Source organism: Micromys minutus (genome assembly GCF_963924665.1).
Source record: "Micromys minutus genome assembly, chromosome: 25".
In the NCBI taxonomy this organism is placed as follows: Eukaryota; Metazoa; Chordata; class Mammalia; order Rodentia; family Muridae; genus Micromys; species Micromys minutus.
In genome coordinates, this window is record NC_137960.1 from 38,646,752 (window position 1) to 38,666,466 (window position 19,715).

At 42.4% G+C, this 19,715-nt stretch overlaps 1 protein-coding gene across 4 annotated transcripts in view; it reads left to right on the forward strand.

The window, feature by feature from the left end:
* AFG1L (AFG1 like ATPase) overlaps nt 1-19,715 on the forward strand; it is a 146,270-nt gene that overhangs the window by 58,316 nt on the left and 68,239 nt on the right. For all 4 annotated transcript variants that reach the window (XM_080937873.1, XM_080937874.1, XM_080937875.1 and 1 more), the window contains 2 exons: nt 2,764-2,863; nt 18,458-18,516. In XM_080937873.1, coding sequence (XP_080793999.1) covers nt 2,764-2,863; nt 18,458-18,516 — 159 coding nt within the window. The remainder of the gene's footprint in view (nt 1-2,763; nt 2,864-18,457; nt 18,517-19,715) is intronic.

Here is a 19,715-nt window from a genome sequence, read left to right on the forward strand (position 1 = left end):
ACTAAAGGATACCTCGTTCTTAAGGCTTTCTTTCAAATCTTTATTGCATTTTCTATAACTGTGTTACCTGCTAAACCACGTACTCTTTGAATATGCTAAACTGCTTATGATTCTGAAAACATCAGAATCCTGAGGGAGACATGTCTTCCAAAAGCAGCATTTTTAACAAGCGTTTTGATGAGCAGACCTCTGTGTAAATTCTCCGTAAGCCATCAATATCCCTCAGCAGATACTGTTAGCCATTTTTATGAAGCAGGCGCGCTATTAAAAACGGCTAATAAAAAGTAGGTGCTTGTTTTTGTGCTAATACTAATTACTGATAATGCATGCTTATGTTTGTCAGTCTCTCCGTGGTGGGTACCAATCAGCGGGTGACTGGGATGCAAGCACTTATACATGGAAATGAATTACTTTTGTTTTAAGTGAGTCAGGATGGAAGGCAACTCTAGGTCATAAAGATCTCTTCTCTTTAATGCTAATGAAACGTCTCCAACTCTCTGCTCGCAGACTACTCTTCTTAGTAATCTGTAGCCTTGTCTTTTGTTCCGGATGGTAATGAAATGCTGGGTTCTGAACACCCCAGCTCTCCAAGAATGTGGGGCCAATTGTCTTCTGTTCACTTACACTGTAAAATTACTGTTCCCCAGCAAGGCGGGGCAAGTGCGGGGCCAAGATCAAAGAGTCTACACTGGCATCCAGCTGCACTGGGTGACTCCTGCTTTATTAATTAGTCATAGCTCCTCCAAGTTAATTTTCTCAGCCAGCACAGAAACATTCCATAATGTAAAAGCAGCTACGTGGAACCCAACCGCAAACCCTGACTGTCCGCTTCATCCATTTCTGGTTTAAGTTTTTGTACTGTGTTACCAGCTGAATGTTCTGCTCTGAACCTCGGGGCACAAAAGCTGTTTTTTCCTTTTTTTTTTTTTTTTTTTTTTTTTTGTTCCGTGGACGTAATCAAAGGACTGCCTTTGTTTTCCAATATTGAGTCACATTTCATTGATTTTTCACTGTAAAGTAAATATACGGAGAAACTAGACCTGGCTTCAAAACAGGAATTTAAAAGTTCAGTTACTGCTGAATTTTGCAAGCTCCTCCTGTCCCCTCATCAGAAATGCCACTGGTGTTTAAGCGCTTGTAAAGGACTTTCTCTATGAATGTTTTTGTGAAAGCAAAAATTTGTCCGTGATCCTGAGCTCAAACCGAGCTCCCCAGTCTTTCTTCTTCAGCGAGCACTTGAAGTTCCAGGAGTCTTTTTATAGAAGGCATTTCCAGTAGTTTCCCTTAGGTAATAATGTTTTTAACTCATTGCTTAACTCAAAAAGAACCCCCCTGTCCTGCTCTTCCTCCCGGTTCCCTTTGGTTCAGGTAGGTGTGGAAATCATCAGGACGATCTGGCCCCGAAGAGAGAAATGGGTTAGACCTGGGCAGCTCAGGTTTGACTGGCCGTGTTCTGAGGAGTCAGTTGGTCACGTTTCTAGACCAGATAGGAAGGTTCCCAGGCGTCTCTGCATCCTGTCACTGGGAGAGCTAAGAAGGTGAGGAGTTAGTAGGCACAGGACGGGCAGCGTGTAACTGAGATTCTTAGAGATGCTGGTAAGGGTGCTCTTCTCCTGAGGGATTAGGAAGCTTTCAGCAGCCGCAGGGTCTCTGTGTGTCTTCATCCTCATTAGGTTGTGTGTGAAGTTTCCCCGCTCTGATTGCTGAGTTTTTTGTGAACTGTAAAAGCCTCTTTTAAAAGTGGCCGTTAAGTGGACTTTTTGATTATGGATTTGAACAAGAAATAATTTTAGAAGAGACAAGTAGCTGTGTTCCTATTGCCTAACGTAGTTTCGCTGGCCCTATTTTATGTCTGGTTTTATCTGCACGATGAGCTACGCTTCTGGTTTCACCAGAGGCTGTTTTAAAGCACTGCACTAAGCATCCTGGTCAGGGTTGGATTTCTTTCTTTCTTTCTTTCTTTCTTTCTTTCTTTCTTTCTTTCTTTCTTTCTTTCTTTCTTTTTTTTTAAGCAGGAATATTTGTGTTTGGAAGGTTAGCAGAGGCTGGCGTGCTGGAAGTGACTGCAGTGCCTTTGGATTATTCATGGACAGTAATAGAAGGCACTTAAAAAGAACAATGAAATTGCTTATTTCTGTGATGGGCCATCTGTTGAATTGTTTCGTGCAACAATTGCACAATAGTCTCTGTGTCATATCATTCTATTTTCAACAGCAGCTGATTGTGTCTCACTGGCTACTTGTCCTTATTTCTGAAGTCCCACAGCCATTAAAAGTCACCTTTCCAGGGACCTTTGCCAGAAAGGTATTAGGAATTGCAAATAGCCTGTATATTTTAATTGTTATTCTTACTCCCTTGCCTTTGTGTGCACGAGTGTGCATGCTGGAGGGGGTGGTGGTGGCAGGGGATGATGGCAGCATAGGGAGAGACTTGGTCATGTTCTAATTAATTGGATTTCCTAAATGCTCAGGACACTTTTCTATGTTTTCTACATGTGCTTGATGAGGAAGTTCTCACAGAACCACTTGATAATTTGGGTGGAGTGATTGACTCGCCGCGCAGGATGTGTGAGTTTAAAAGACTGTTCGATGGCCTTTCATGCTTTTAATTATCTACTCTTCCTCAGGACGATAATTAGAATTTTTCCTCTTGGAATTTACTTCCATCTTAAAAAAAAAAAAAAAAAAAAAAAAAAAGAGCCATTAGCAAATTTGTTAGAGCAGAAGTGAAATTAAAATAAAACAAATGTGTTGTCATCCGCAGGTCACTGACATTGCCGACGCCATGATTCTGAAACAGCTTTTTGAAAATCTGTTCAAAAACGGGGTCGTCGTTGTGGCAACATCCAACAGACCACCGGAAGGTACCGGAACATCGCGCTCTCCACATCCAATTAGATGGAGACTTAAGCTTTCGAAAACTCATGTTCCTGTAGTAATTTTCTTGTGCTTGTAAATCTGATGATTTCACCTACCCTTGCTTTTATAACAGGCTCAATCGGAAAAATTAGTCTGAATTCACATTTAAAAATATTTCTGGTTTTTTTTTGTTTGTTTGTTTTTAAATCAAGGTGGGTCCAGTCGATTTCCTTGTTGGATATGGATTCCCCAACACTAGACACGTGACACATACATATAAACGTGCAAGTCTTCTTAGCTGCTTTTTATGCCATAAAAGAAACACAAGGAGATGGAAAACTCTTAATTAAATTTTAGAAAAAGATGAAGCTCACTTTCACGAATAGTTTTTTTTTTTTTTAGTACTTCACTTAATTTATCATTTCTAAAATGGCACTTGTGGCTTATTAGGAAAGTATTTAAGAATTAAAATACAAGTAGTGGTTAGACAAATGTAATACATTTCAAATCTTGTATTTTCTTTCTTTATCTCATCATGTGGTCAGTTAAAGGTGAGGAATCCAAAAGAATGTTTCACAGGGAACTCTTAGAGTCTTGCTCAGAAGCGCCTTTCCAGAGGGCCCTAGGCCTGCCTTCTAGATCGAACAACCCCGCCCCCACCCTGTGGCACTTATCCTTACCCCTCTCTTTCTTCACGTGGCAACATGCCTCACCATATTTGACTTACTTAGTGTATTTTTGGCTCATTGTCCGCCCAGAAACTTTCTGAGGACATTGATCACTCGGTGTCTTTTCTCCCCGTGCATGGGTGTGAGTGCGGACGGATCTTGAGCAGCCCCAGAGTGACTGTGGAGTGTCTGCAAGAATCTCGGGCTGCAGGGCTGAGTGCTTGAGACTGGGAGTGGGGACTGTCGTAGTCTCAGACGCTGTTTTCTTATAGGCTGTCTGATGGACTGGGTCACAGGGAATTGAAAAACAGGCTACCACTGGGCTAGCTCCTCATTCTTCAAGAGCGTGGGAAAACTCAGCTAAGTAGGGTGGAAGTCTACCGTTGACCGACAGCCTTCTGGAGCTTGGCGACTAATGGAGGACTCCTTGTTACAGGTGTTCTCCTTCTCTGACCTTGTGTGTGGAGTTCAAGGCCCCCACAGCCGCCTCTACCTGAGGAATGCCACATGGTCTCAATTAGTTTATAGTTTATATATTAATTTCTTTTCTCCTGACAAAACCTCTTCAGGCAGCCCCTGGGATCCCTGAAATGCTTTCCCATGCTAATGAGGTATGCCAGGTACCCTAAGCCCCCAGCCAGTGACCCTCGCCCATCTTAAATGTTCCTGCTTTCAGTCCCGCAAAACTTTATAAGTCTTGAATTACCCCAAGTTAAACTGATGTACCTACTGACAGGCAGTTCAGTGTGGTCATTCACCATACCTACTCACAGGGCTTCTGAACCCTGCTCCCCCACACTCTCTCTTCCTTTGCCCCTGCGGACCTAACGGTTGATAATCCAGGAGGGCAGAGAGACCCACACAAGAGCTTTTTTTTTTTTTTTTTAATGAAATTACTGTCTGGGCATGGTAGGGAAGCAGGGGCAGGTGGATCTCTAAACGTTAAAGGCCAGCCTACTCTACATACTGGCTTCTAGGCTAGCCAATGCAACCTAGTGGAACCCTGTCTTAAAAAAGAAAACAAAAGAAAAGGTGGGCATGGAATGCTGTGGTAGTTTGAAAGAAGATGCCCCCCATAGGCTTGCATACTGGGATGTTCGTTTCAGAGCTGAACTGCTGGGAAAGATTAGACATGTAGCCTTGTTGCGCTGGGGCTGGGGGTGGGCTTTACAAAAGCCCATACTAGACCAGAGTCTCTCTTTTTCTACCCATTGCTTATAGATCAGGATGTAAAGCTCTCAGCTGCTGCTCCAGCACTACTCCTGCCCACATGTTGCCACACTTCCTGCCATGATGAGAAGGGACTAAACTTCTGAAACTGTAATCAAACCCCCAGTTGAATGCTTTCCTGTATTAGAGTTGCTTTGGTCATGGTGTCTCTTCACAGCAGTAGACTAGTCACTAAGACAAGAAGAGTAACAGAGGAAGACAAATGATATGGACCTGTGGTCTCCACACATGTATTTTGGTGCACATGCTCTTCCCCAGCTAAGTGGGAATGATGTCTGCCTCTACTACAACTGATTTAATAATGCTGTCAGGATTATCTTTGCACAGTGACAATGCTATGCTTTGAAGTAGCAAGGTGCTAGAATACTCTAGGAGTCCTAGCAAGATTGCTGAAGGAAAGTAGTGCTTGGCAGTGTGGCAAAGCAAGGCAGGCAGTCACAAGGAGAGACTGAGGGACATTCGGCAACACAGATTGTGTTGCACAAACAAGGTGAGCAGGAACTATTCTTTGGAGAAGCCCCACAGTGAATTCAGGTGCAGACCTGCAGTAGTTGAACTATAGTCACCTGACAGCTCTTTTCTCCACAAGCTCTAGAATCTTTCCCATTGGCAGACAAAAATCATCTTAATAGGCTGTCTGTCTATCTGTCTGTCTATTTGTCTGTCTATTTGTCTGTTTATCTATCTATCTATCTATCTATCTATCTATCTATCTATCTATCTATATATCTCTATATCTCTATATCCATCCATTCATCCACCTACCCACCTACCCACCTATCTATCTATCTATCTATCTATCTTTCTATCTATCTATCTTTATCTATCTATCCATCTACCTGGAGATAGGGTGTCATGATGTAGCTGGCTTTTATTTGTTTTTTATTTTTATTTTTTATTGGCAGGGCTCTGGCTCTCCTGAAACCCACTCTATAGATCAGGCTGGCCTCTGCCTCTCAGTCCTGGGATTAAATGTGTGCACTGTCACCACCTAGCTCTGGGCTGGCTTTCAACTTGCAGCCTTATTGTCTCTGCTTTCGGAATTCTGGGATCAAATAGCTTAATGTTTGATGCTAAGTCGTGGTGGCATTATACCTGTAATCCTGTCACCCAGGAATGTAAGTTGAAGGCCAGCCTGGGCTATGGGGGAGACAATCTCAAAAACAAACAAACAAACAAAAAACAAAAAAACCCCACAACAACATAACACTCTCAAACCCCCCAAATTAAAAAAAAAAAAAAAAAAAAAAAAAACCTGTAAGGAAAAGAATACAGCACAGTGAGAATGTGGATATACTTATTCACACGTGTGAGTCCATTCCTGTGTGTGTATAATCTTATTGGTGGAGAAAAAGACAGGAAAAGACATAATGAGAGAATGAATGATAAATTGGTGATTATGTGGGCTGGGGAGAGAAATTTTGAGTGCACGGGAACAAAGGGAGAACCCTTTCTTGGTGTATTGGAATTGTTCTGTATCTTGACTGTGGTGATGGTTATGTGTTAAAAGTCACACAACTGTATACCACAAAAGCTAATTTTATTCTATATAAATTAAGAGGAACTGCACTGGCTGCTTCCTCCTTGATGGCTGTAAGTGATCGTGGTCTAACTGCCCCAGTTAAAGGTTGATCTCTTTTCCAACCATGAGAATACGCGCAGGTTTTCCTGCAGGCTATAGCTTTGATCCAGCACCCCAGATAGTGCTGTTAGCGAAAAGAAGTTACCATTGGGCAGAGTAGCACGTACCTGTAATCTGACACTGGGGTGGCAGGGACAAGAGGATTGGAGTCTGAGGCTAACCTAGCCTACACAAGTTCCAGGCCAGCCAGGGTTAAATGAGAGAGACCTTTTCCTCTTCTATCCCCCAGATAGCAGACTCTCAGATGGCTGTACCAGCTGGGAAAAGAAAGTTCTTGGCACAGAGAAAGAGTAGTGTATCAGAGAGCTCAGAAGACAGCCAGTGTGACCAGAAAATGGGCTGTATAGGATGAAGCTGGAGGTATGAGCTAGCTTCTGTAAGGCAACAATAAGGATTTTGAATTGTATTGTAAGAGATGAAAATGTAAGCCACCAAAGCTCGCCTCGAACAGGACTGACAAGATTCCAGTTGGGAAGATTGCATCGGCTGTAATTTGAAGATGGGCTTCTGGGTAGAGTGTAGTGATGTGATGGAACCAGGCAGACCTGTTAGGAAACTGCTGTGGATTACTAGACAGGAAATGGCTCCGTCTTAGTACCACACAGCAGTTCTCCAGTGGGGACCGTTCGGCTTGAAAGATATTTAGCAGTGTCTGGCTGTTCTACCCAAGTGGAGGGGTGTCCTGGCAGGCAGCAGGGTTGAGGCTGGGACTGCTGCCAGAGACATTGTTAGTGCAAAGAGCCATTCTTCATGCAGAGGACCACGTGGACAAACATGTCAGGAGTGTGCAGAATAAGAAACCTGGTACAGGGTGATGACGGCAGTGGCTCTGCAGGGACAACTAGAAAAGGAACCCGTGATTTAAAATTTCACGCACGTAGTTCTCATGGTTTATGTTCCGAAATAGAAGTTTTTCTGTTTTCATAACGCTCCTAAGTTTTTCTAGTTTCATGATATTCCAGTGCAGGGAAGAAAAAAATAGAATTAATTGGATGGTGACCCAACAAGTGAGCAGGTCAGGAGATCAAATTAGTTAAAAATTCAAAATTAACTTAATGATTAAACTTGAGAACTCCATCTAAAAACAGGAGTACAGTGTTAAAGGGGAATAGACTGGGTAGGTTGAGTGACTGTTCCTCACTCTCAGTCTAATTTGGGTCACAGAAAGAAAGGCCCCCACCCCCAGGATTGAGCCTAAAGCTACTCAGAAGATGTTAAGATGCCTGCTTTTTTCCTCTTTAAAATTTAGAAATATTTATTATTATTATTTTATATGTATGGGTATTTTACCTGCATGTGTGTCTGTGCACCACATGCGTGTCTTGTGCCATTGGAGGCTGGATTCCCCAGCAGCTGGAGTTAGGGATGGTTGTGAGCCACCTTGAGAGGGCAGAGAGAGTCAGGTCCTCTGCAGGAGCAGCCAGTGCGCTTAGCTGCTGAGCCGCCTCTCCGGCCCCCAGTTATTTTAACATTAAAAAATGTAAAGTTATGTGTTTGTGTGAGCACACATGTGCACAAGAGTGCATGCCATGCACATGCACATGTGGAGGTCTGTGAACAACTAGAAGGGATTGGCTCTCTCCTACTACAAGGGTCCCAGAAATTGAATTCAGGTCATCAGGCTTGGAGGAAGAAACTTTACCCACTGAACCATCTTGTTGGCTCAAGTTCCCCTTAAAAAAAAAAGATTTGTTTATTTTATGAGTACACTGTAGCTGTCTTCAGACACACCAGAAGAGGGCATCGGATCCCATTACAGATGGTTGTGAACCACAGTGTGGTTGCTGGGAATTGAACTCGAGACCTTTGGAAGCGCAGTCAGTGCTTTTAACCACTGAGCCATCTCTCCAGCCCCAGTTTCTGTTTTCTACTTACTGTTTATTATAATGAAGAATGCCTTGGGTCACATTACAATACCCTGAGTAGAATGCTTTGAAGAATTCATTTTCTTAGACCACCAGGCAACAATGTTATATGATTTTTATCCAAACCAGTATATTCATTGTAAACAAAGGACTAGATAGCACCACAGGTTGGCTACCAATATGTGTAGTAGTCTCATTTGTGGGCACACTCGCATTTGTGGGCACACTCGCATTTGTGGGCACACTCACATTTGTGGGCACACTCACATTTATGTGCACACTTGCATTTGTGTGCACACTCACATTTGTGGGCACACTCACATCTGTGGGCACACTCACATCTGTGTGCACACTCACATTTATGCCATTTATTTTATTATTAGAGGAAAAATTTTAGCTGGCTGTGATAGTGTATGCTTTAATCCTAGAATTTGGGAGGCATAGGCATCCAGATCTCTGTGAGTTTGGGGCCAGCCTGGTCTACACAGCAAGTTCCAAGCTCTTTGGAACTAAGCAGGGAGATTGTGTCTCTCTCAGGAAAACAAAAGAACAACAGTAATACGGTGGTCATTACTACAAAGGCTGAAAACACATTTGGAACAATCTAACACCTTTCATAAAATGTACTTAGAATTGTCTTTTTAATATGATATCAGATCTATGTGTTTTATTTCAGAAATGTGTATTTATTTCAGAGTTACGTTTAGTGGTGTAATTCTGTAACATTTCTGAAGTAGTGATGAACTTGTCAGAGTATACAACTACAGATTTTTAAAAAGTTAATTCCTTAAGAATTTTGTACAGTGTATTTTAATCCATTTACCCCAACTCTTGCCCCTAACTCTTCCTAGATCTCCCTTCTCCTAGATTCCACCCCTCAACTTTGTGTCCTATTTTAAATAACAGATTGGGCTCCAGTTTGTGCTGCCCATATTTATTTCTAGGTGTAGAATCTTTCACTGGGATGCCGTTGACTAACCGGGGATCACACCCTTAAAGGGGACAGGCTCAGTTTTAGAACACATGCCTTGTGCCCAGCTTCTCAGTTAGGTGTAGTAGCTTGTGAACCTCCCGGACCCCTTGTGAGAATGCTGGATGGCTTGATCTTGCCATGGGCTTTGTGCCGGCATCCACAGCCGTTATGAATCCATGAAAGCAGCAGTCCTGTCAGGCCCAGAAGACAAGGCTTTGCTCCAGTCCTTCCTGACCTCTGGCTCTTACAGTCCTTCTTACCCCATTTCTCTGATAGCCCCTTAGTTTTGAGTAGATGTGATTCATGGCCTACTAGTGGCTGAACACTCCAGGAAACCCTTTCTCTGCAGTTTGAGCATCCACAATCATTATTGAACATGAAACTAAATTATAGACAGGGAGAAAAAAAGTCGGTGTGTAGTTAGAAGAACTGTGCCAAACCATGTATTTTATCTAAATTTCTGAACTATATGAAAACACCATCTGAACTGCAGATACACACGGCAGTTACACAGGGCACAGTTTGTTCAATCCTATGAGCAGAAACCACCATAGCATTAGAACAGTAACAGAGACTACAACATGAAATATGGCGACTAAAGGCAAAAAGCAACAGTTTTTCAAGACAGATGAGCTGCCAGAGCAAAGAGGGAATGCCTCAGGAGACTTCGAAAGTGGGTCCAGTGGTCCATGCCAGGAATCTGAGCACTGGACGGGATGAGTCAGGAGGAGATCGTGCCTGGTGCTCCATGCCTAAAATCCCAGCACCAGGCAGGGCGAGTCGGGAAGGTAGTAATGTGAGGCCACATGGGCTACACAGCAAGATTCTGTCTCGATGGAAAGAAAATAAGAACAACATCGACTGTGTGAAGGAAAAAAATGTAATATTATTTATTTTTAAAGGTAACAAATTGAACTGAAATCTTGTTTACTGAAAGATTGTCTCAGTTAAAGAAAGACAATGAAGTGAGAAGATGTTAAATCCATGGATATCAGTCTTAGAGGCACAAAAGTGTAGACATGATACTATAGAAAGAGAAATGGGTGATGTTTGGGAGACTGGCTTAACACACCTGGCAGAATGTAGGACCAGAACCAGAGGACAGGACGTTAGTCCCTGTGGAACAGATGTTAGAGGGGCTTCACTGAGGAGAGTGAGATCATCGGAACAAGGGGTGAGAAGGGGATCCTGACCTTGCTGCAGGGAGTCACAGACACTGAGTAGCCACAACATCATTTTGTGTGGCACGGGACAGCCTCACATATGACATCCTCCTGCCTCAGTGCTCCAGATGCTTCATTACAGATCTGAGCGACTCTCTCTAGCTTTCTTTTAGAATTTAAAATAAGCCTTTTACTTTCTAAATTAGTAGAAAAGAAAAAGAAAAGAAAAGAAAAAGTAAAACTGCTCCTCAGAGCAAAATCTTATAGATCAGCCCAAGTCTATGAATAAAAACTGTGCAGCAAGATGAGACTAGTGGCGGGGCATGCCGTGCGTGGCTATTCTCTACGAAACTCCTGCTGCACTAAGCAAGCTCCCGGCTAAGGGACACTTAGAGTAAACAGTAAGAAACTCTGAGCACAATGCTTAGCAGTTATCGGTGGTCCTAGAGAGTGAAGAAAGCTGAGAGATTCCAGAGAGAACTTGGACTAGGTCCCAGTGTGGACTTTGGGGGCCAGTAAAGTCAATGCACTGGCACCTGGGGTCCTGTTTGAAAACCCACAGTTTTTTTTTTTTTTTTTTTTTATGGGCTGAAGAGTCACATTAAAGAGTTTGAGGAGAGGAGGTCTGCTCCACAGAGAACTAGATAGACTGAGATAGCCCCAAGTTCTGCATACACATCCTACCTGAACCCAAGACTTCTGAATCACACATGGCAGCAAAATATCTCATCTCTACTCTTACTGTGACTGACCTAGAAGATTAGAACAGCCCGTCTCTGAGCCTGTCTATACAGCATTTCTGGAGGTAATTAACTAAGGGGAAAGAACCTCCTGAATTGGGCAGCAGCATGCCAAAGCCAGGGGCCCAACTGACATGAGTGTGGAAAGAGGTAGTCTTGGAGACCGGGTGCTCGCTCCTCGATCATTAGCTGCCCTGACGGAAGTGCATTTGATTGTCACAGTCTCCTTGCCGCGAAGGGCTGAGATTTCTAAAATATGATCCGAGATACATCTTCCCTTCCTGACTTTAAAAAATGTGTTTGGTTATAGTGATGAGACGTCTAATGAAGAAAATCGGTTTTAAGTGTGGGGTCATTGCTGAGAGTCTGCCTTATGATGGTCTCAGGTAATGCTTTGGCGTCCACGACATTGAAGTCCCAGAATGCCGCAGGCACAAGACCGATCGTGAGTGTGATGGTTTGCAGGAGAAAGGCCCCAAACGCTCATGTGTATTTGAATGCTTGGTCACCAGAGAGTGGAACTATGGAGGTGGATTAGGATTAGGAAATGCTGGCTTGGATGAGGTGTGTCACTGGGGATGCTCTCTCTCTCTCTCTCTGTGTGTGTGTGTGTGTGTGTGTGTGTGTGTGATCACGGACAAACCCTCTAAAGCTGTAAGCAAGCTCCCAGTCAAACACTTTGCTTTACAACAGTTGCTTTGGTCATAGTATCTTCAAGCAGTGGAACAGTGGCTTTGACAGGGTGAGGGCTCAGAGGCTGAGCGTGTTGGTAAGAGTGTGGACCCCGAAGGCTGTGTTTGGGGATTTCAGGTAGGAACTGGAATAGAGTGCATGTCAGACTGTGACAAAACACTTGTCCACTTTTTGTGGAAGTAGAGGGACCTTTTGTTTTTACAAGTCATTAGTTGTTGGGCATCGTGGTGCACACCTTTAGTCCTAGCACTGGGAAGGCAGAGGCTGCTGGGCCTTTGAGTTCTAGGCTAGGCAAACTACACAGAGAAACCTAGAAAATCTAGGGAAAAAACCCCAAATGATTTCTTCTTATTATTAAATCATATATAATCACACACACACACTCGCTCACACACAGATGTCTGTGTGTGAGTATGAACATTTGGGTGTGGGTGCCTTCAGAGGCAGAGGCATTGAGTGTCCCTGGGGCTGGAGCAGCAGGTATCTGTGAGCTGCTGACATGGGGTCTGGCCCTTTGTAAGGGCAGCGCATGCTGTCAAACACTGAGTCATCTCTACAGACTCTAGCAGAGCAAATTTAATTTATAGTAAGAATTGTGACCAAACAGCAGAACAACTGGGTTTGAATATTTTTCAATTTGCACCCCCCCCCCAAAAGTGTCTATAGGGTTGGGGGCTAAGGAAATAAGGCTGCTGAAGAGATTTAAGCCAAGTACTTAGCCTCAGGAATATAGAAAAGGTACCTCAAGCTACATTTCGCCCTCAACATCTCCCTCTCCTCTGTCTGTCATTAGGGTCTCACTGTCATTAGAGACCACACTTTAGCAGATCCTCCTTCCTTCAGCCTCAGCTCCCACGTGCTGGGATTCCAACACCACCACCTGCCTGACTGTGTAGCTACAATTTACAATCAAAAGCAAAACTTAATTTGCTATACTGTTTACAGATTTAGCAAAATATTGCTTGGACTTCAGTTTTATTAGTGACGGAAACCAAACACTAGGCTGTAGGCATTGGTAAAAGTATTCCAGTTTCCATATCGGCCTGACATTTGTACAGAAATTTACAGCCAGTGCAGCTGATACTCACTGTATTCAATATGTTAGGTCTTACCTACGTGGATGGATTAGAGAAACTAATAAAATATCTTCTAAATAATGAAAGAGAAAAGCTAAATTTCTGTTACTGCTTAAATGGTCTAAATGTGCTCTCTATGATAAAATAATATTATCTTAGAAGGAAAAATCATATTGCCCCATAGAGCTATGTAAATGTTTTCTGTCAGAAAATATTTTATTCCTATTTTATAGAAAAATTCATTTGAATTACCTCTTTTAGATGCCTTTCAAACTCTAAACTGGCTTGTGAATGTACTAATAGGCATCATTCTTCCTCTTGGTACTGAAAGTTGAATTTTAAAGACTGGACCTGCTACCCGCACCATCTCCACTGTACCCGCACCATCTTCACTGTACCCGCACCATCTCCACTGTACCCGCACCATCTCCACTGTACCCGCACCATCTCCACTGTACCCGCACCATCTCCACTGTACCCGCACCATCTCCACTGTACCCGCACCATCTCCACTGTACCCGCACCATCTCCACTGTACCCGCACCATCTCCACTGTACCCGCACCATCTCCACTGTACCCGCACCATCTCCACTGTACCCGCACCATCTCCACTGTACCCGCACCATCTCCACTGTACCCGCACCATCTCCACTGTACCCGCACCATCTCCACTGTACCCGCACCATCTCCACTGTACCCGCACCATCTCCACTGTACCCGCACCATCTCCACTGTACCCCCACATCTCCACTGTACCCGCACCATCTCCACTGTACCCGCACCATCTCCACTGTACCCGCACCATCTCCACTGTACCCGCACCATCTCCACTGTACCCGCACCATCTCCACTGTACCCGCACCATCTCCACTGTATGAATGTGCTTGTCATGACTTTAAACGTCCTCTTTGCATATGTTTTACCTCTTAAGTATCTTCCCCATTCTTCACTCTGGAGAGTTTGGAAGCCCTCAATCTATTCTCTACAAACGAGGTCCCAGAATCCCACTCCACTGTCTTACACAGCCAAGTGTACATTTAGCTTATTCAGAATCATTAAAAAACCAAAACAATCAAACCAGAGGCAAGAACAGGTGAGTGTTAACTGATATTTAATAAACAACAGCAACTGTTGGCATAAATGTAACAGAAACCTTTATAGCTCAGTGTAAGGGTCCATGGTTTGCTGAAGAATGACATCCTAGACTCAAATAGTATGTAAATGCAAATGTGCTTTACTTTGCTGGGGCCTATCATCTACAAAGATGGAGAGACCCCAGAGTGAGCTGGCAGGCTAGATTAAAGCACATCGAGAATTCCGGGGAGGTGTAGGTGACCTCTATCTTAATTTTGGCTCTATTTCTAGGGACAAGCCAGAACCAGAGCTGGGGCCTTGGGGACTGGACACTGCTGGGGAGGTCTGGAAACTGTTGTTGAGGAAGTCTGGAAACTGCTGCTGACCCATTGTCCTTGCCTTAGGTCAGGTGATCGGGAAGCTTCTGAGGCCTGTACTTGCCTGGAATTGCCCAGTTCATGTAAACAGAGATTTAGGCCTAGACTCCTGAACTGCTAGTTTGAAGCCTGTCGTGGAGTTAGCCTAACCTTATAAGAAACTTAAAACTAAATATGAAAAATTTTGTAGCCAAATAACATTTCAGGAGATGGATCTATTGTATTGCAATTAGCGAAATATTTGAATTGCAGAGAAACTCTTCAATTTGATGACGATAGCCCTTCTTCCATTTTGTGTCCCATAAAAGCCTGAAGATCTTCAAGTCAACTGATTTCTGCTTGGGATTCTGTTTAGACAATGCCTCTCATAGGTTTTGAATCACATGTTTTTGTACAGGCACAGTTTAAAAACGTAACCCTTGGAGCACTAAATCTGTAAGATTTAAAGGCTAGTGTACTTTTCTGTCACTTTGCTGATGAGTGGAAGTCTTTCAGTGGAGAGGAAGTGAGCCTTTACTGCTCTCCTGGGTCCCAGCATCCCAGTGCACATGTGTCAGCTGCACAAGGGAGCCCCTATATCATCAAAAAATAAAGATGAAACAGATGTGTGGTGCACGCTTTAATCCCAGGACTACTCAGGCAGAGGCAGACAGATCTCTGTGAGCCAACTTGGTTTGCACGGTGAATCCCAGGACAGTCAGTCAGGGCTGCATAGATAGACCCTGTTTCAAAACAAAAGCAAAAACAAAAGTTCCGTAAGATAACACCTTGGCTTCGTGCCAGTCTCTTGTGCGCATAGATATTCCTAGTGAATATCTATGATATTAGATATTAATAATAGAAAAATGTTGACCGGCTAATTAAGGTTAAGGTGTACCATTGTCGGATATGGCAGGGCTTCCTTCCCCTTCTCTGACCTTGTCTGGGAAGCTATAAAATCCCTACATACATCTACTGCTGAATGTCACTAGCCTAGATGGAGATTACAGGTTCACCTTCCTTTCTCCTGATAACAGCACCCGAGATTCCTGGGATGCTTCCCCATGCTAATGAGGCATTTTGGTACCTTAAGCCTTCAGCCCATCCTGGATGTTCTGACCCCAGTCCTGGTATGAGGTCATCACCTTGCATACTCACAGAGCTTCCTTTGTCCTCATGGACTGATTTTGGCTGATGACCCCTGGGTGCAGGGAGGGCCACAGAAATGGTGTGTTTTAAAACCTATTGGTACATGGGGTTGGGGTCGTGTAAATATAGTATTCATACATTTCTAAAAAAAAAAAATCGAAGTTAAATCCATCATTGAAACTATCAGCACAACTGTGTTGCAGGTGTTTCTGTTTCTTGCCACACGTTCCTGCGTCCTTTTGTTATCACTCACTCCCGCCCTGTCCTCCTTCCCCAGGTGAGGGCAAAGTTGCTTTTGTCACTGTAGATGGGCTTGCCCTCGCTGCAGTCCTATGTCAAGAGAGCTACTCAGTATATATTGCTTGGGGTCTGGTTCCTTTTGAGATTTGCCTGTTGTACACGTAGCTTATCTTTTTTTATTGCAGAATAGTAAGTATTTCACTGTGCTGACACAAATGATTTGTTTTCTATCCATCCACGCTGCACATTCAGATTGCTTTCAGGTTGGGGTGTTACAAAGAAAGCTTAGAAGTTGTTTGTTTTGCTTCTCCGTTTATGAATAAAGCTGCTAGAATATGGGCTGAGTTTTAAAAATTCGTATTTTTACTTTTTCGTCCTTCCTGTCAGTCCATCTGTTATGGTTTTTTTTTTTTTTTTTTTTTTTTGTGAGTGGAGGTCTGGAAACTGAACCTAGGCCTCATGCATGCTCTAAACACACTTTCCATGGACACCCCCAGCCCCCATTGTATTTTTGTGCACCTTCTCCAGCAGCTTTTGCAGTTGGTAAAACCTGTGGAAATGACTTAGCTTTAAACCCATTTCCTGCATCTTATCCACGTTATTCAACAGAAGTATAGATTAGAAAAAAAAAATCATGTTGAACGTTGACATCCTCACAACATGGTCAGCATTATCTTACCTTTTGTGATGTTCCTAAATCAAAATGTTAGGTGAAGTGAAAGCAAGCCTCTCCTCAATCAGCACAGAGCATGTGCAAACCCCCCTTCACTGTGATAATTCCATGATTAGTAGTTCTAAGAAGAATAAATGTTTTCTAATGACCATTTCATTTTCATAAAGATATGGTAGTTGAAATCTATCACAGTTACCATTTCTTCTTTAAACAAGGAAATATAGAAAAGATTCTATAATGCTATACTTTGAAAACCCTGACATGCAGTGTAATCTAATTTATGTTTTTCACTATGGAGGAAATTGTTTTTTTTTTTTTTTTTTTTTTTACTTTTTCCATTTTTACCGTTTATAAAAATCCAACAGCTTAATAGAATGGTTGTTGATACAATAAGATTTTAAAGTCTCTTAAAAACATTTTTAGGTTTTTATATTGTTTTAATTTATGGGCATGTATGTGTCTCTGCATGTGTGTATAAGTGTGTGCATGAGGGTGCCTGTAGGTGGGCCTGATGTTACAGTTGTGAGCTGCCTGACAGTGGTGCTGGGAGCAGAACTCTGGTCCTCTGTGAACCATTTCCACAGCTCCCTCTTTCTTTGTGAAAGACTTATTCTATTGTTTATTTACATACACGGGTGTGAGTATGTGCACATGCATTTATGTACCAAGGAGGCCAGCATATGTTGTGGTTTGCCCTGGAGCTCGTGTTACAAGTGTCTGTGAGCTCCAGTTCTGATTTTTAAGACAAAGCAATTCTTTATAGCTTAGGCTCGCCTTAACTGGAATCCTCTGAGCATTTGTCTCCTTAGTACTGGGGTTACACATGTGTGCCATCCTCAGGACCACAGTTACACATGTGTGCCATCCTCAGGACCACAGTTACACATGTGTGCCATCCTCAGGACCACAGTTAGTTACACATGTGTGCCATCCTCAGGACCACAGTTACACATGTGTGTCATCCTCAGGACCACAGTTACACATGTGTGCCAACCTCAGGACCACAGTTACACATGTGTGTCATCCTCAGGACCACAGTTACACATGTGTGTCATCCTCAGGACCACAGTTACACATGTGTGTCAACCTCAGGACCACAGTTACACATGTGTGCCAAACTCAGGACCACAGTTACACATGTGTGCCATCCTCAGGACCACAGTTACAAATGTGTGTCACGCTGTTTGGCAAAAGTCTTGTTCTATTAAAAAATATATAAAAATCCTTAAAATCCTTAAAGTGTGCTGCCATTTTCTTTTTGTTTGCTTTTGAAAATAAGTGTATTTATCTGTATTTGTGTAAGCATACACTCACGGTGACACATGTATATGTTGCAAAGTATCTAAGTGAGAAAATATTGCCTATGATATAATTACCGGTGACTTGGGTTATTGAGAAGAGCATTTGGTCTTTTAGACAATTCATTTACACTGGCCTTTCTTTACCGTTTGATCAAATATGCCACCTTGGTACAAATCCAGGAGTAGTTTTTGTCTAATGATGTGGGTTTTTTCTTTTTTTTGGTGTGGGTTTTTTTTTTTTAATAGTTAATTTTACATGTCTTTTAGCTAATCACCAAGAACTTATAGGACAAAAAACAACGATGCAGCCTTTCCTGATGGAATCCTCTATGGTCAAGGGCCAAGTGCTTTTAGATGTGTCTTGTCTTCTTCCTCTTCCTCCTCTTCCTCTTTTCTTTTCTTTCTTTTTTTCTTTTCTTTTCTTTTTTTATTTGGTCTTTTGAGGCATGTCTTCTCTGTGTAGAACCAGGTTAACCTGGCACTGAAGGCGTGTGCCACCTGCCTCTCTACATGTCTCTGGATGAGGGACTTGGGACTCTGAAGGCGTCCTCCTCCTGCTGGCCATTTCCCATAGCTGCCAACTTTTTCTTCCTTAAAAAAAAGAAAAACTTAGTGAGTCTTGGCACTTTATGAATAGAGCTAATCCTGGTGATGTTTTCTTCCACTCCCTCAGTCAGTAGAGAGGTTCCTTAGCCAGGCTGGAGATGCTCTGTGACTGACACCGGGTAAAAGGCTTGTGCATTTGTGTGTTTCAGATCTCTACAAGAACGGACTCCAGAGGGCTAACTTTGTGCCATTCATAGCTGTCCTGAAGGTAAGGGGAAATCATTGATCATCCACTGACTGACACAGCCAGTGACCCCTCACTGATCTCTGAAGACTTTTGTATCAAGCAAAATTCACTTTCCAGTTCAGACAGTAGTAGTCAGAGACAAGAGCAGATATCTTTTTAAATAGTATTGCCCCATGGGAAAAAAATTACAAAATATGGTCCAAATTGTCCCTTGGCTGAAACATTCGATAGCTTACATTTTATAAATGTTAATTTAAGGTTTGCTCACAAATATGATAGCAGAATGTTTAAACTTATACATTTATTTCTGAAAAAAAGTGTTTGGTGTTCTTTGTTTCCTTCGGGCTAATGGCCATTATTAACATGTTTTCCTAGCTATTAAAGTTGCTATTCTAGAACACCATTATTACAAAAATATTCTAATATATTTAAATGTGATTGCTATCAAGTTATCATGAAATTATGTCAAGTTGAGGCACATAAATAGTTTAAATATTTGTGTGTATCATTGCTGCATAGAGTTTAAAATAGTCTTCATTACAATATCATTAAGAATAAAATAGCCTCCTCTTTTTACTGTTAATTTTAAGTAATTTTTGCATGATTATTTACTAATTCCATAGCCTACCAATATTTCTTGAAAACCTACTCTGTGCAAACTGCCACACTAGTCATAGTATGTAATAGAATTATGAAATAGGTGGTTTTTATCTTCAGGTCTTTATAATCTTGTTGAGAATGCAGATTGTACACAAATACTTAAAGCAGGAAGGAAAGTATATAGGTCCCAAATGACGCACAATTATGTGCCAAATGTAATTTATCTAATTTTAGGTATGCAAATGTTCTTGATGCATATCAATATATTCAAAAAAGAATAAAGTTTTATTTAGCAAAACTAAACTTTAAATTTTCGTGCTAAGAAGGAAGAGTTGAAATAGCTTCAGATACTCTAAACACACAGTCAGACAAGTTCTTTGACATAACACTGGATTATTGCTGGTGTCTGTACTAACTCAGAAGAATTCAAACATCTGTTTCCCTGACCAATTTTAGGTTCCCGGGGAACTTAATTTCTCTGAGATATTTATAGAAGTAGGGAAAGTGCTTTCAGAAGGTCCATACTGTCAGAAATGTCTCCCTTTGATATTCATGCTTCGCACATGGGGAGAGGTGGATTTACAGTGTTTCTGCTAGGTTCCAAAGTAAGATCTCTACAG